This window comes from Alternaria novae-zelandiae, assembly GCF_023758075.1.
Source record: "Alternaria novae-zelandiae strain BMP 2774 chromosome Unknown scaffold_17, whole genome shotgun sequence".
Taxonomy (NCBI): Eukaryota; Fungi; Ascomycota; class Dothideomycetes; order Pleosporales; family Pleosporaceae; genus Alternaria; species Alternaria novae-zelandiae.
This window is the reverse complement of record NW_026056977.1, coordinates 336,575-350,623: the sequence shown is the minus strand read 5'-3', so window position 1 is coordinate 350,623 and position 14,049 is coordinate 336,575. Positions and strand designations below refer to the sequence as shown.

The 14,049-nt window shown below is 52.0% G+C and overlaps 7 protein-coding genes across 7 annotated transcripts; 4 read left to right on the top strand and 3 right to left on the bottom strand.

Annotated features, from left to right (window-relative positions):
- Positions 1–1,645: 1,645 nt before the first annotated feature.
- On the bottom strand, positions 1,646–2,956 carry RO4 (Actin-like protein; the record flags this gene model as incomplete). Its single annotated transcript, XM_049401552.1, has 4 exons — positions 1,646–1,708; positions 1,764–2,078; positions 2,125–2,580; positions 2,651–2,956. The coding sequence occupies 4 exons, from the start codon at positions 2,954–2,956 to the stop codon at positions 1,646–1,648; spliced, it is 1,140 nt and encodes a 379-aa protein (XP_049252625.1).
- A 540-nt stretch (positions 2,957–3,496) lies between these two features.
- Positions 3,497–4,630, top strand: J4E88_007937 (uncharacterized protein; the record flags this gene model as incomplete). Its single annotated transcript, XM_049401551.1, has 1 exon — positions 3,497–4,630. One exon carries the CDS (start codon positions 3,497–3,499, stop codon positions 4,628–4,630), a length of 1,134 nt encoding a protein of 377 aa, XP_049252624.1.
- Positions 4,631–6,269: 1,639 nt separating this feature from the next.
- On the bottom strand, positions 6,270–7,122 carry J4E88_007936 (uncharacterized protein; the record flags this gene model as incomplete). Its single annotated transcript, XM_049401550.1, has 2 exons — positions 6,270–6,500; positions 6,526–7,122. 2 exons carry the CDS (start codon positions 7,120–7,122, stop codon positions 6,270–6,272), a joined length of 828 nt encoding a protein of 275 aa, XP_049252623.1.
- Positions 7,123–8,731: 1,609 nt separating this feature from the next.
- Positions 8,732–9,367, top strand: J4E88_007935 (uncharacterized protein; the record flags this gene model as incomplete). Its single annotated transcript, XM_049401549.1, has 2 exons — positions 8,732–9,092; positions 9,147–9,367. 2 exons carry the CDS (start codon positions 8,732–8,734, stop codon positions 9,365–9,367), a joined length of 582 nt encoding a protein of 193 aa, XP_049252622.1.
- A 393-nt stretch (positions 9,368–9,760) lies between these two features.
- On the top strand, positions 9,761–10,462 carry J4E88_007934 (uncharacterized protein; the record flags this gene model as incomplete). The annotated part of the gene is made up of 1 exon (XM_049401548.1): positions 9,761–10,462. One exon carries the CDS (start codon positions 9,761–9,763, stop codon positions 10,460–10,462), a length of 702 nt encoding a protein of 233 aa, XP_049252621.1.
- Positions 10,463–11,045: 583 nt separating this feature from the next.
- J4E88_007933 (uncharacterized protein) lies at positions 11,046–11,868 on the top strand (the record flags this gene model as incomplete). The annotated part of the gene is made up of 4 exons (XM_049401547.1): positions 11,046–11,052; positions 11,140–11,411; positions 11,465–11,639; positions 11,696–11,868. 4 exons carry the CDS (start codon positions 11,046–11,048, stop codon positions 11,866–11,868), a joined length of 627 nt encoding a protein of 208 aa, XP_049252620.1.
- A 252-nt stretch (positions 11,869–12,120) lies between these two features.
- J4E88_007932 (uncharacterized protein) lies at positions 12,121–13,425 on the bottom strand (the record flags this gene model as incomplete). Its single annotated transcript, XM_049401546.1, has 1 exon — positions 12,121–13,425. One exon carries the CDS (start codon positions 13,423–13,425, stop codon positions 12,121–12,123), a length of 1,305 nt encoding a protein of 434 aa, XP_049252619.1.
- Positions 13,426–14,049: the final 624 nt, after the last annotated feature.

The window sequence follows — 14,049 nt, the reverse complement described above, 5'->3', positions numbered from 1 at the left end:
CAAGACCTACTGGGGTAGAAGGGTTTATATAACAAACAGCGTCGCACTGATCACGATCCCCTCTCACTACTGGAATGCAAGGCAAGAAAACCTCTCACGCGCAAGCTTTTTTTCGGCGCCACGAAACGAACCAGACGCGCACGAGGCCAGCTCAGAAGCCTTGGAAGTCTGAGCGACACTTTGCAGTTAACGGCAGTCAATGGATCATGCGTCCCCTAACAAGGCCAGTGTAGGAAATTTCTCAGCACCATGAATAGTTTACCATTACCCCCTCAAAACGCGGTGATTGGCTGGAGCGAGTTTCTCGGGGGTAAGAGATTGCCAGGGGAAATGGTCAGGTGCAGCGGAGAACAAGGAGCGAAGCGATCGAGCCCATGACGCTATCGAAAGCCCGGAGCTTGGCTCCGCAGCAACCGCAGCGCACATGGCCGAAGCGCGCCGCCTGTGAGGTGTCTGACTGAAAATTTGACGCAGAAGACGCCATGCGCAAACTGGGGCCTTGTGCCAGCTTCCGCGACGGCCAGCGCACGCTTCCCGCCGGAGAGTGTGGAGGCGGGAAGAGATTTTTTCGCCGTGCTGCGTCTCATGTCTGGCTCGCGTCATGCATACGCCGCATACGCTCTGCGCTTGTCATCGGGTGCCTGGATCAGAGGAGAACCGAGATGGAGACGCTGCAGATTCTGACGCTGCCTGTTTGATGCTGGTGTTGCTGTTTTGATACCCATTGCATGCATCGATAGCCATCCTTCTGCAAGGCACAGTGAGCTTCATCGTTGGTGGCGTCTTCCAAAAGAGCAATTACACCTTCGGCCGCTCAACTTTTCGCTCTGCCAGCTGACCGCGCACGTTCAGCTGGCCGTCCGAGCCTCCGGACGCACCGTCGTGCATGACGTCGAGCATCGTGAAGTCTAGGCGTGGGCGGCTCTGTGCTTGCGGTCTGCGGTGTCGAACAGGTACGTGGCCCCTGTTGTGGCTGGCCCTGTGATCAGGTACCTGCAGTGCTCGCGATCGCTGCGGCTGGGGTGATGCTATTTGCGCATGTCATGTCGCCATTGTGTGTAATATGCGTTGCACATTACGTGGAGTGAAGCATCGGTGATTTGACCGCAGTCACACCATAGCTGACGCGACTAGACAAGACCTCACGATGCTTGGCACACCCATTCGCCCAAACCATCTGACTGTAACTTTCCGTTTCGCCCTCCGTGTGCACATTCGCAGGTGGATTAATTGTGGTATTCTGTACGCTTCATAATCATAGGGGTATTCCAAAGCGCTCACAAACGCCTGCCATGCACGGGCTCTCCCCTCGTACACCTTACCTAACCGACACTCTCGAACCATGCTCGCGCTTAAGTAACAGAAACGCACTCGAATGCGGGGAAAGCAGCATGCTACAGTAGCTCTCCCGTCTAGAAGCTACGGCTACCGGCTGACACGTAGATCTGCCATCACCCAACCAAGCGCGCAGCCCCCAGCTTTCTTCCTCGGTGGTTGGCGCGACCCCAGGTCTTGGGACCCCATTCCATGACTAACTGCAACTGCGCTACCCATGCAACCACGCAGCTCCTTCTCGAAAGATGATGCGGAGGCGGGAGAAACGGGTGCGGAGTAAGTGCTGCTGCCAAAGACGACGTGTCGGTGCTTATGCGAATTTGGTGTGGATGATGTCTGGGTTTTCCTGCCATTCGTCTTTCTCTACCCACATCTGCACGCACGTGTCAGTTCACTGGCTACAGCCTCGTTGGGAATAAGGAACTTACCTTCTTGAAGGTGCTGAGGCCCGCAAGAATGCTGCCACCGGTCCACGTGGTGTAGATGCGCTCCGGTGGTGCTAAGATCTTGATCCTCATGTCCTTCACCGCCAGTCTTTGCACCTCATGAAGCAGCCTGTTTCCGAATCCCTTTGTCAGTGTGGAACCTCCAGAGAGTACAATGTTGCCATAAAGCGCCTTTCGGAGGTCCATGTCGGTTCTGTGTATCGCCTCGACGACAATCTGGTGTACGCCAGGGTACTCCAGACCAATGATCTCGGGGTTGAAGAGTATCTCTGGTGCTCGGAAGCGTTCCGCTCCGATCTGGACTGTCAGCTCGTGTACGATGCGTTTTGTCATTTGTACTCACCTTTATCTTCTGGCCATCAGGTAGTGCGTAGTCGACGCTCTTGCCCTCTGATCTGGACGAGCCTGACCAGTCCTTTTCCTCCTTGGCCGGATCGAGTGCTACGTATCCTGTTGCCTCTTTGATATTCTTGACCGTCTCCTTCTCAGCGCTGGTGTGGAAGACGCGGCCGCTTTTCCTCAGCAGTTGCTGGAAGTGCTCTGTAACGTCTCGGCCTGCCACGTCTATCCTCCTGATGCTGTTGGGAATCGCAAAACCCTGGAAGACTGGCACTGCATGCGACACACCGTCTCCCGAATCTAGAACTAGACCAGTTGTCTTGCCGGATGCGTATAACGAAAGGACAGCTTGGACCGATGTGTATAAGGCGGGCACATTAAACGTCTCGAATAAAATCTGGGCAGCCGTATCGCGGTTTTCTCGGGGGTTTAGCGGAGGCTCTGTGAGGAGTACAGGATGCTATAGAGACAGATAGTCAGCTTGATGCCCCTCAATCGCTCGAATGGCAGTCTGCCACGGCCCAACTCACATCTTCGCTGACGGTCCTCAGGCCTTCTGTATAGACATACTGCCATATCCGCTCCATATCATCCCAGTCTGTGACAATGCCGTGCTCCAATGGGTAGTTGATCTTGAAGAGCCCCCTATATTGTTGTGCTTGTGGTCCTATGAATACGTCGCCCTCCAATGCGCCTGCCATTGTCCGCACATGCTTCGGCCTTCCTACGTATGACGGGAAGAAGCATTTCGGCACATCCTCGCCTGCAAATCCAGCTCTGATAGTTCCACTGCCGTTGTCTATCACGATCGGAGCATTGTGTAGTCGGGAGCCCATGGCGGGGTTGGGGGATAGCGATGGATTCGGACGTTGGTAATCTAGGAGAGCGGTCGGCGGCGATGACGATAGAGACGGTTTTTCTGGCGAGGCGAAGAGCTGGTGTCGTGGCAGCTTCCCCAGGTTGGAGCTCCTTCTGAATCGCGAAAGTTCACGACGCGCTTCGGCATTGACGACAGGGGTACCCTCACCGCATCACGTGCCGGCGCTCGCACCTCCAAGAACACGCATCTGCTCCTGCGCATCCATCATCTACAACGACCACAGTTACGATTTGTCCTTCGTCTTTGTTCCATTGTACTATCTCATATAGCAAGCAATACAATCACGGTACCTAGCATTGTTTGGCCCCCAGCCGAGCGCCTCACGCACCCCGCGTCAGCACTATCCAGGCAACCACCCGTGGACGACTACCTAGGTACAATGAACATCATGCTTCGCAATGTACTGTCTGCTGTGTCCACATGCCAAAGGCTTACACTTTCCAAACTTTCTGCAGCTCCACCTACATTTTGACTGCCTACTAGACCTCCCAGAAGCATGTCGTCAGTAAAGCCTAACCCTGCCATGCAGGCCGCTGCGGCCAGTTTCTCCTCTGTCATACAGAAACGCGAAGATGCTTTCTACGAGCCAAGGAAGCAGCCTTACTATTGCGTCTCGCCTGACGGCAATTGGACACCAGCAACATCCGACCAAGCGTTCCCAAAAGACGAATCAGATACACTTCTTCATCCCAGGAAGCTTCGTTTGATATCCTGGAATATCGATGTCCTCGTTCCGTTCGCAGAAGAACGAATGAGCGCTGCACTAGATCATTTGCACGACTTAGTATCATCGACCCCGCCAGAAATCGCAATCGCCATATTTCTACAAGAGATGGGAGTATCAGACATGGAGCAGATACGAGACTCGGCCTGGGTCAAGCAACGCTTCAACCTCACAGATATCGACTCGAAAAACTGGCTGAGCTCTCACTATGGAACGACGACACTCGTCGATCGGCGAGTGCACATAGACTCTGTGTTTCGCGTTCCGTGGTACAGCAAGTTCGGACGAGACGGCCTATTTGTGGATATCAAGCTCTACAACTGCATTCGTGCAGATCTTCCGGTGAAACTGCTGCGGCTATGTAACACACATCTGGAGTCTCTGGTTGCTGATCCGCCTGTCCGCCCCATCCAGATGGCAGCCGCGAAGCGGTACCTCAGCCAGAACGACGTCGAAAGCGCAATACTAGCTGGCGACCTCAATGCTATCGAGCCCTTTGATCGCTCTCTACACACAGATAATGCGCTCGAGGATATTTATCTCTCTATTGGCGGTCACGCCAATGCACCAAGTGACGCTACCGTCTTCGGTAACTTCAACAACAATGTACCCACTAATCGCAATGGGCCCGGAAAAGAAGACAGCGACCACGGGTATACCTGGGGTTACCAGTCTCCGCAAGCCATGAGAGATAGGTTTGGATGTAGTAGGATGGATAAGATCTTGCTCCAAGGGTGGCTAGGTCCTTGCAAGTTCCAGAGGATTGGTATGGGCGTCAAGGTAGCAGAGGAACATAGACAGATCATGAAGGAGGCGGGAGAGTTAGATTGGGTCTCAGATCATTATGGCGTCATGGGCGATTTTCTGCTCACTTATCGTGGACAGCTGAGGAAGTCTGAACTATGACAGCAAGTGTAATGTGGGCGATGTCGCGGACGCTCTTTATCAACACCTTCTCAATCTGACCAAATGCTCATCTACCTCCAGTGGCACTTTCCATGTTCATCGAGTTCAAGCCTAGGCCTACTATATTGGCGCTTCCGGATATTCTTTGTTCTACTCCTCTGGTTCACATTGACTCAGACGAGTACCGGGTGGTGCACCCATAGCTTCTGTAATCTCATACATACGTTCAATGCCTACAAACATCTTTCAGATGACGCAAAGAAACAACACTGAAGCGATGGCACCTTCAGTTATCATTGGTATGCTAAGTAACATGAGGTACACTTCGGCTGGGCAACTACATGTACGGATCTAGTCCAACCCAGCAACTCTCGAATTCGTCTTCTTCAAATCGTACTGTCACGGCCAATTTGGATCGTTCAAAAAAGCCATGTAAACAGCAGCAGTCTCTCACCCATCCGACATGCAATCTTTCCACCCCTCATCGACGCTGAATACTACATGGACGTAATCATTCAAGTGATAACTCGAATCATCGAGCCGCATCTCTATCCAACACTCTACATGCTCGACGGAGTTTTCGATGAAATCGTGCAGCTCAGGCGTAGCTTCCGGCTGTTCGAGGTCGCGCAGGATATCCTGCATACGGCGGCTGCAAAAACGGCTCTGCGATAGCGGGACATCGCGTAGCGCGAAGGCTATGTTAACCTGTGGAGCGCTTCTGCAGAGATTCATGGCCTCTATGATTTCCCTTTGATCTGATGATGCGCCCCGAGATTCATACCACTGGTCTGGTAATTGGACGATGAGGTTTCCGCGAGCTTGCTTGGGGTTTGCACCGCTAGAAGAAATGAAGGTGTTGATGTAAGAAACCGAGTCCTGACACTGGATGTGAGCCTTGGTCTGCGCCCTGTGAATAGGCATGTACTCTGCTCGGAGCTGGCGGCAGGCTTGTGTGAGACCGAAAAACTGTCGTTCAGTCGTATTTGTCTGCTCGTGTCGCTGGGCGGGCTTGTGGATCAGACGAACATCGCGTGGGTCTTGTGCATAGTTGTAGATACGATTGCGGAGCTCTATTAACATACGTTAGCTCATTGTCGTCCAACTTTTCTACTCCTCTAGTGCTAACTCTGACTCACCTCCGGGGAGCTTTAGAAGGGGGCTCGTGGGTACGCTGTTGACAGACATATCTGTTGGCTGCAAGTTTATGACTTTGGTGTTGAGGTAGCAGAGATTCGAGAAGGAGATAAATATCGGGCTTGTGATACTCATGTGGCGCTAAGAAGCGCTTTCGATGGGAAAGTTGATTTATTACCTGGTGGCAAGGCTGCCTAGATGTACCTCGCATGTGCTCCGATGTGAATGTATTCGACTACCAATCTACCGAGGCAGATGTTGCGGCCTCGAGTTACCTCAATGAATACATCGGGTAGAGTGAAACAATGTAGTCAGATAAGAGGAAGCCGAAATGTATACAAAGCGTGCCTGGGCCTCTATTGTCGAGGTAAATTGCAACTGCAGAAGCTACATGAACCCCAATAGTCTTCATTCATCACACAGAAAACCTCTGAACACATAGAAACTTCAGCGACCACCATGATATGTCAGTTTTTTGACTTTATTTAGACCTCTCACGAGGTCATGGGAGAAACTGCAGCGGCCTCGGATTTCCCCAGTGATCGCTTGGGTTGAACCTCCAGGCACCCTTATGCTTTCGCGTGAACCAATATGCGTTCAGGTACGGAATGAAGAACGGGACAGGTGGGAAGTTTCCACTACCAGGGTAGCTTCTGTCGACACAGCCAAGTACCAGCGGGATGACAAGATTCTGATAAGGCAGCTTATCAGTGTTTTGCTCGATGGTAAGCAGCTAGTGAGGATATCGGAATACGCACCGGATCAGCAGTCTTTGCTCCTTCATCGGCTACTTCTTTCATCGCCTGCTTGATCTTTTCTCCATCACACTTTTCGAGTCGTATCAAGGTATCGATCTCGTCATGTAGATGCTGAGTGAGAATGGGTGCGAATTCATCGATCAGCTTCTTCAGCTCCGTCGCGTCATACGTTCTCTCTCCAGCCATGACTCCTTCGGCCCACTTCACGAGCCCTGCAATCTTCGGCTCAAACTCATGATGCTGGTCCACGTTTCCTCCCATCATGCCTTCCCAGCCATCTATGCCTGCCTCTCTTGCGATCTGCTCTATCTTTGGAAAGAACATAGCCTCTTCAAGGGAGTGATGGTGGTGCACGGTATCCGCCCATGCGGTGACGTACAGCATAAGATCCGCAACATCGCCAGGGAGTTGAATGAAGGGCGCTTGGTGATATATGGAATTTAGAGCGCGGAGCAAGACGTTATGGACATTCGCCATTTCTATGGCGACACTGAGAACACCGGCATTCGTGCATGCTGGTGCGTTTGGTTGACCGGGAATGTTGAGGAGGGCAAATGGTGTATCCGCCCATGTGTTTGCTTCTGCCTTGGTGTTCATGCTGAAAGTTGATGGCAAACAAGTAAAGGGTCATAAGGGTGAATGTCGAAGAAAGCCACGGATGAATGGCACATCGCTGTAGCCTAGCTATAGCTTGGCCTTCGAGGCTCATGTGCGATAGGCGCTGCTTACTGCGCATACGCGAATCTGTAGGGCTGAACGGTGAAGGGTTGAGATTTTCTTCTTCGGGTTAGCAGGCAATCCTCTTGCCAGCTGGCGTAAGCAGTACGCTCATTATGGACAATGCGCGAAAGGGTATCGGTATCTTACACCCCTACTGCTAATGTCTGCGCATTCATGTTCTCAACACCTTCGGCGATTAAAAGGGATTACGCTCGGTGGGACCAAGTGATTGTTAGTCAGGACTCTCCGCAGTACATCTGCTGATGCCGTGATGTTCTGCCATGCTGTCATTGCTACTGCGCAGGCACATCGCGACTGCTGGACACCTGGGCACTTGGTACAGATGCTGTTTGGTGAGTGTCTAGGTATTGACAACCGTACATCTTCTCTGTCTTTCGCGCTCGAGCCCGATGGGTCTTTTCGCGAGGGTATTTTGGTTGTGTACATTGGGGACAACCGTACACCTCTAGCCAAGGTAGAGCGCGCATCTCTGGTCTGAGACTGCGCAACTTCTGAGAGGCTTTGAGAAGATTCGGCTTCGACTGCGCTGGATGCTTTGGTGTTGGGAAGCCCTGGCATTCGCGCAACAGGGAAATGAAGGGCGAACTAGAGCCTTGGCAGATGACATAGCTTCTCGGTCCCTATCTTGAGCAACTTCACGGCGGCGTGGCACCTCGTTGTTTCATCAATACCACCGAACAAGCATCCTCCCGACTGCTCGCCGTAATCCGCGCATAATGACGTTGTGAGAACAGCGCCCCCAGGAGTCACCCTGCGCATGAGCAAAGAGAGTAAAAGCGCAATCGCGGAAGCTCGCGCAAGACATCTGCAACCCAACGAACAATTGAGCAGCGAGCTCATAAGAACGATGTGTTCTTCGAAGAGGGTTCCACGCGCCTCATGGCACGGACGGTAGATCTGCCGATCGTTTGATCGAGAGAGATGACCCCACGCGTCCGCCATTTCAACTCACCAGCTTCACCAAAACTGATTAGAAAGGATCGCAGCCATGCAGACGACCCTGTTTTGTTTCAATAAAGTCTAGACCTGTTTTTGTAACCTTGTTTCTTGTTCACAGGCAGACATCATGCAGGGCCAATCCCCTGTACCGCTCGCAAAAGAAGGAAACAAAGAGATGTCTGTAACGGTCCGTCACCCACAGGGGGTCCCTCATTTCCTAACTCCACACCTTGCATCACCGTGCTCCCGACCCCACGGTGATCACTTACAACTCTAATGCTTAGCGTATGACATAGAGAGAGGTAATATAGAAGATGGGCCGCTCGCTCATATTCTTCCCTCAATAACCGACCATTCACAACACCAAAGAACTCACTGCTTTGGCGCATTGACTTGTAAAGACTCCCCTTCACCTGTCTTTCCTTCGAGTACCGACAAGCGCCAAGTTCTCCCTTTACCGACACTCAACCTGCTGTACCACATCTTCTCCACATCCCTACCTTCGAAGTCGGACCTCTCAGCCAGCATGTACACCCAAATGCTCTTCAGCGCGTTTCTAGCGACGTCGCTCGCGGCACCGCTCGTTCAACGGCAGTCACCCAAGACGGGAGCCAGTGACAGCTGGCAACCTGCATCCGACACGATCACGACATGCGACCCCGACTCCCCAAAATTACTCAGCTTCACAGCTGATCCCAAACTCGACACTATCCTTAACAACGCCTGCGCCGCCATGATGCCCGGTTGCGCCTATCCAGACCGCATCCCCACCGGTACGCTGTGTACCGCGACTGTTGACTACCCACTCAACGGCGACAAGAACAGCACACAGGATGCCAATGTAGTGGGTAGCGACGGTAACAGAATTACCGACTATGCTGTCAGATGTAAGAAACTCTTATCCAATTAGCAGCATCCAGATGTACTAACGAAGGTCTTAGTTGATGTTACCCCAGCTTCCCAACCTGAGGACTCTGCTGGTGTCTTCTGGAAGGTCGAGGATTGCTATGGCTACTTTGCTCGCATGCTTCAGAAGGAGGGAAAAGAGGGATGTCACAACAGCGTCGGATCTGGTTCCGGTAATGTGACGGTTGGCGGTGATTCATCACTGGCTGGTACCATCTTCAAGGTCTCCATTGTTCCTACGGAGAGCTTGCAATAGCTGTCCATTTTTACTTTCTTGTTCATTTTTTAGGGTATTGCTGAGCTTTGGCGTCACGATAGGCGCGTACGGGTCATGGATTAAGCGCTGTGCGCATCGGCGTTCTACTGTAGCAGTCCCGTTGCTATTCATTTTATGATTGTCACGCTTCACGTCAGAAATCGGTGAGGTGTGCATCTTCTACATTGCTCCTGCCACACCAGTGTGAAATTGTAGCAGCAGCATTCACTATGAGTTTCGGCAAGTTCGACTGCTTTGGACGTGCCGGTACGCCGTCCTTTCCACCCAACGCCTCCAGATCACTCTCACTTGATCAGCAGCTTAACTCGTTAGCTTACTCAGGATTCATACGCAGTATCGCCTTAGTTACAAAACGCGAATTTTCTCAGCACAATGGCGCACGATTACCGCTCACCACTCGACAACGCGGACGAAGAGCTTGTAAAGTACAACAGCCCGTACCTCAAAGGCATGGGATATCAGAGCATATGTACCATCTGGCCGACCGATGCACCTACAGACTACATACGCAGCGCCACCGTCTTCCTCGAAGCCGAATACGCAAATTCCGATTCGCCAATCCACCAAGACCCTCCGCTACCCATCCCACCAGATCCCGACGACAACTCACTCAGACCCCTCAAAACCGACGACGATGTCTTCGACGCTGCTCGTGTATGGCTCAAATGTCCTCTCGATCACGCCATCGTGATGAAATATCCTACTCAACTCGTGCAACTCAATGGGTGGGTGGGCTACAGTCGGGTAACACTCTATTATGAGAAGTTCATGGGGACACACCAACCGAAATTGCTCATGACCATCAAGTGGTTATGCCCAAACACACTGGATGGCATAGCTGAAGGTGACACGATCGATCGGCAGTGGGTGGACGAGCCAAAGGCCTACAAATGCTCATACGTTGCTCTTTGCGATTACGACAACCTCGTTCTTTTAAGGTTCGGAAACGTCTTGGGGATTGAAGGAGTTCGGGTCACCGCCGTTCCAAGAGATAGTATGCGTCTGGCGTTCCTGGGATTTCTACTTGAAGCGTGCGATGTTGTTTTGGGTGAGCCAGGTAGTGGCCTGTCTTGATTCGGGTCTCTTCTCGTAAACTCACAGCTCACTAAAGGACTCCCGTTATGGATAGATGGCTAGGCAGATCAATGATAGCTGTTAGGTCAAAAACAAACCTTTTTCTGTACAAGCCCTGGGGCTTTCACGAAGCCTTTACATGATCTGATGGCAGGACATAGCTTCGGAGGCTTCCATAGCATCCTCCATAGGCGAAACCAAGCAAATATGGTAGTGTAGAGGCCACACGACGAAGGCGGTGATGCGGCTCCATGCCAAGTCGGCGCATACGTCATCACCAGCCCTCGGTCGCTCACCCCTGTCCGCAAAACACCAACCTCGTTACTAAACAACAGCTGCGGTTGCCGACAGCCGCAACATCTCGTAATGAGAAGAAGAGCCGGGCACCTCCGCTACCACATTTCGACCGAGGAAAAGAGTCCGCATGCTTGGCAACACGTGTGTACCGATGCGCATTCACGATGGTTCCTGTCGGTCCGGGAAAGGTACCGGCGACCTGCACACGTGTCCGAGTCTGGACTGTTTATGAAAGCGTGGTACTGTATAGTGGCTTGGGAGTGACGTGCCACCAGCCACAGTTTTTATGTCAAGTAGAGGGAGGCACGTCCTCATTGCAAAATTATTACCATCCCTACCTTATCTACACCATACACCATAATCTCTAATCCCGACACAAGGTGCAAGCTTGATCAAAATGCGCGTCGCCAGTACCGTCCTCGCTCTTTCCTCCGCCGCATCAGGCTTCATCCACCCTCGTCAAGCCTCTTATAACGAGACGAGCTCTACGCCCAATGTCGCGGCCGCTCAATATGATGGAACCTGTTTCTACCCCGTTCCTGATTCCAAGTTCAACCTGAACGCGTATCTCGGTACCTGGTATCAGGTCGCTGGTACACCATTCGGTCCTACGGCCGGCGCGCGCTGCGTGAGCGCAAATTACGAGCTCAACGTACGTTTTTTCGTGTATGCGAATCTTTAGACGGTGATTGACAGCTGATGCAGGATAACGGTACGGTGCGCGTCACAAACACTGCGACTGTCGGCCCACGAACTGTCGACATCGTCGGCACAGCTACGCCCGTAGACTCTGCCTATGGCGCCGGCGGTGCTTTCGTTGTCAGCTTCCCTGGCACGCCATCAACGGCAGAATGCCCAGGGCCAAACTACATTGTGCAAGGTGAGTCATGTTATGAGCATTAATCGAAGTGCACGACCACTAACGTTGATGCGTAGATTACGCCGTCGATTGGGCAATTGTGCAGACTCAGAAGTGGAACACGTTGTACATCTTGAGCAGGGTGCGACAGCCAGCCGCTGAAAGCATCGATGCATGGATTGATCGCGCTGTGGCTTTCGGATCGAACGCATCCTCGATTATGAAGTTCAACCAGACAGGCTGCGAGTAGGTGTAAGTCGGCAGTGAGGAGCTGAGGGTTTCATTGCGGTGACGTTGATGTGAGCTATCGATTTATGCAGAGCCGCGAAAACTTCACCGCATAACCATCCAAGAGAAGGGCAAATCGACTATTTGAGCACTCAGTACACTTCAGAGATACATGCACAATAGAGAGAGTATACATTTTCCAGGCCTGATGCCAATCAATGGGTATCTAATTACATCCAAAAAGGACAACGACTCCGTCAACGCCCAGCAAAGCTTATGACGACTGTACAGACAGCGCGCTTTGTTCATCGGACTCAACAACGCTCTTCCCGTCGTCTTCGTCGCCTTTCTCAATGGCCATGTCCAAACCCAGACCTGAATCGACGCTTGTCTCGGAAACACTTTCGAACTCCACGCGCACTGGCCTAACGTCGGGTTGGGACGGGTCCCAAATGACGGGAATATAGCGCTCATCGTTATGATACTGCTCCCATAGCCACAGTTCGGGTTCTCCTTCTTCACTAGGGCACCAGCCATCTCCCGCAAAATCTTCTATGCCGTTGAACCATCGAATCATTGGCGATTGAAGCTTGGGGAGCCACGCCGCACGTTCCTCGTCGACCTCACGTACCATTTGGTAGTTGTGACTTCCCGGGTGACTACGGACAGTAGCAATGTTGAAATCGATCTCTTTGACGGTGATACCATCTGGTACGTTGTCTTCTGGATTGGCTTGGAGACCAGCTATTATGATGTTTCGAGGGCTGGTATCAGGATTTTCGATGCCTGCGTGAAATATGACAATGTCGTTGTCTATGACCTTCCTGAGAATGCTGAACCGTATCTGTTCCGTCAATGCTCGGGCATCGACATTGCGCATCGTGTCCCCTCGTACGTATTCCATCAGAACCAGAGGCACTTGGCGAGTGTGCTTCTGGAGCTGATCCCCGTCGCGGAGCTGAGTATCAACAGGAATAGTCCAGGTGCCGTAGAAAGCAGGTGTAACTTCTCTAGCCGCAGATGACTTCTGTAGCTGTTCATAGGCGGCAGCTTCGCGACTATAATCGCCATCTGCATCGTAAACAACGTTGATGCTGCCGATATCGTAGTCGTAGTCCCTGTAACAGAGCGGATCGAAGATTTTGGCAACCATAGTTTCGTTGACTACCACAAGTTGCGCACCCGTGTTGAATCCGGTTCTGATGATATCGGTTATAGTGAGAGTGATTTGGTCATCTTGAATTGTCTGACCACCCAGAGGAAGTCGCATACAGCAAAGCTCGGCCTGCGAAAGAGAATCACAGTTCTCCAGCATGGGGGGATATTCCGTGGTGTATCTATAGCCGAAAGGCTCAGGTGGCGCATGTCTTGTGCCCGTAAGAGTCAGACCTATAACGTAGGGCACCACTGGCGTCTCCTCGAAGTCGATGTCGCTAGTCTCGGTATCGCTTTGCTCAGCTCCGGCGCTTTGTGATGGTGATCTGGTGTCATCGGGAGCAGCCGATGGGCAGTGGTCATTACTGCACGCGCGATCGCTTGCTTGCGCCTCGCTGATCGGCTGGAGTAGTTGCGCTTCCATCGGAGATCTGGTGTCGTGTAGTGAAGTTGTGCGCGGGACAAGGTTACTGGTAGAAGTAGGGACAAAGTGTGCCAAGTCACGCTAGCTCCCGCACCGCGCCATCACGTGGCTCGGAATTCACTCGTGCTCGTGCTCACTGGCCTTCGTACTCTTTGTAGTAAGCACATTGGGTACCTACAATGACTTAGCGTTCGTTGTGCGATCACTCATCTGAACGAAATTGTCTGCGGGCTGATTCTCGTCGACTTTGTGTATGGGCAATGAACGCGGCTTTGAGTTCACTAGATTACCTAGGTAGAGAAATGTGAACATATTCAGGGACAGAAACTTCCTTCGAGAGTCTTAGCCTGTTGCAACCCCATTGTACAGTCACTATATCGCTGGCGGAGTAAAACAGATACACCTACCATCATTTCACTGCCAGCTTCTGCTCTAATTAGGCAAGTGATGTCACGCGGGTGGGACGTAGGACCCATGAATTTGCAATTCTCACATATCACGCCCAGATTTCCTTGAGCTCTTCCCACTGTTGTCTACTCAACCCAATAGAAACCTCAACCCCGTTGAACTGAAGCACTTCACTTCGATCGTTTGCTCCCAAACTCTTTCATCACGATAGCAGCA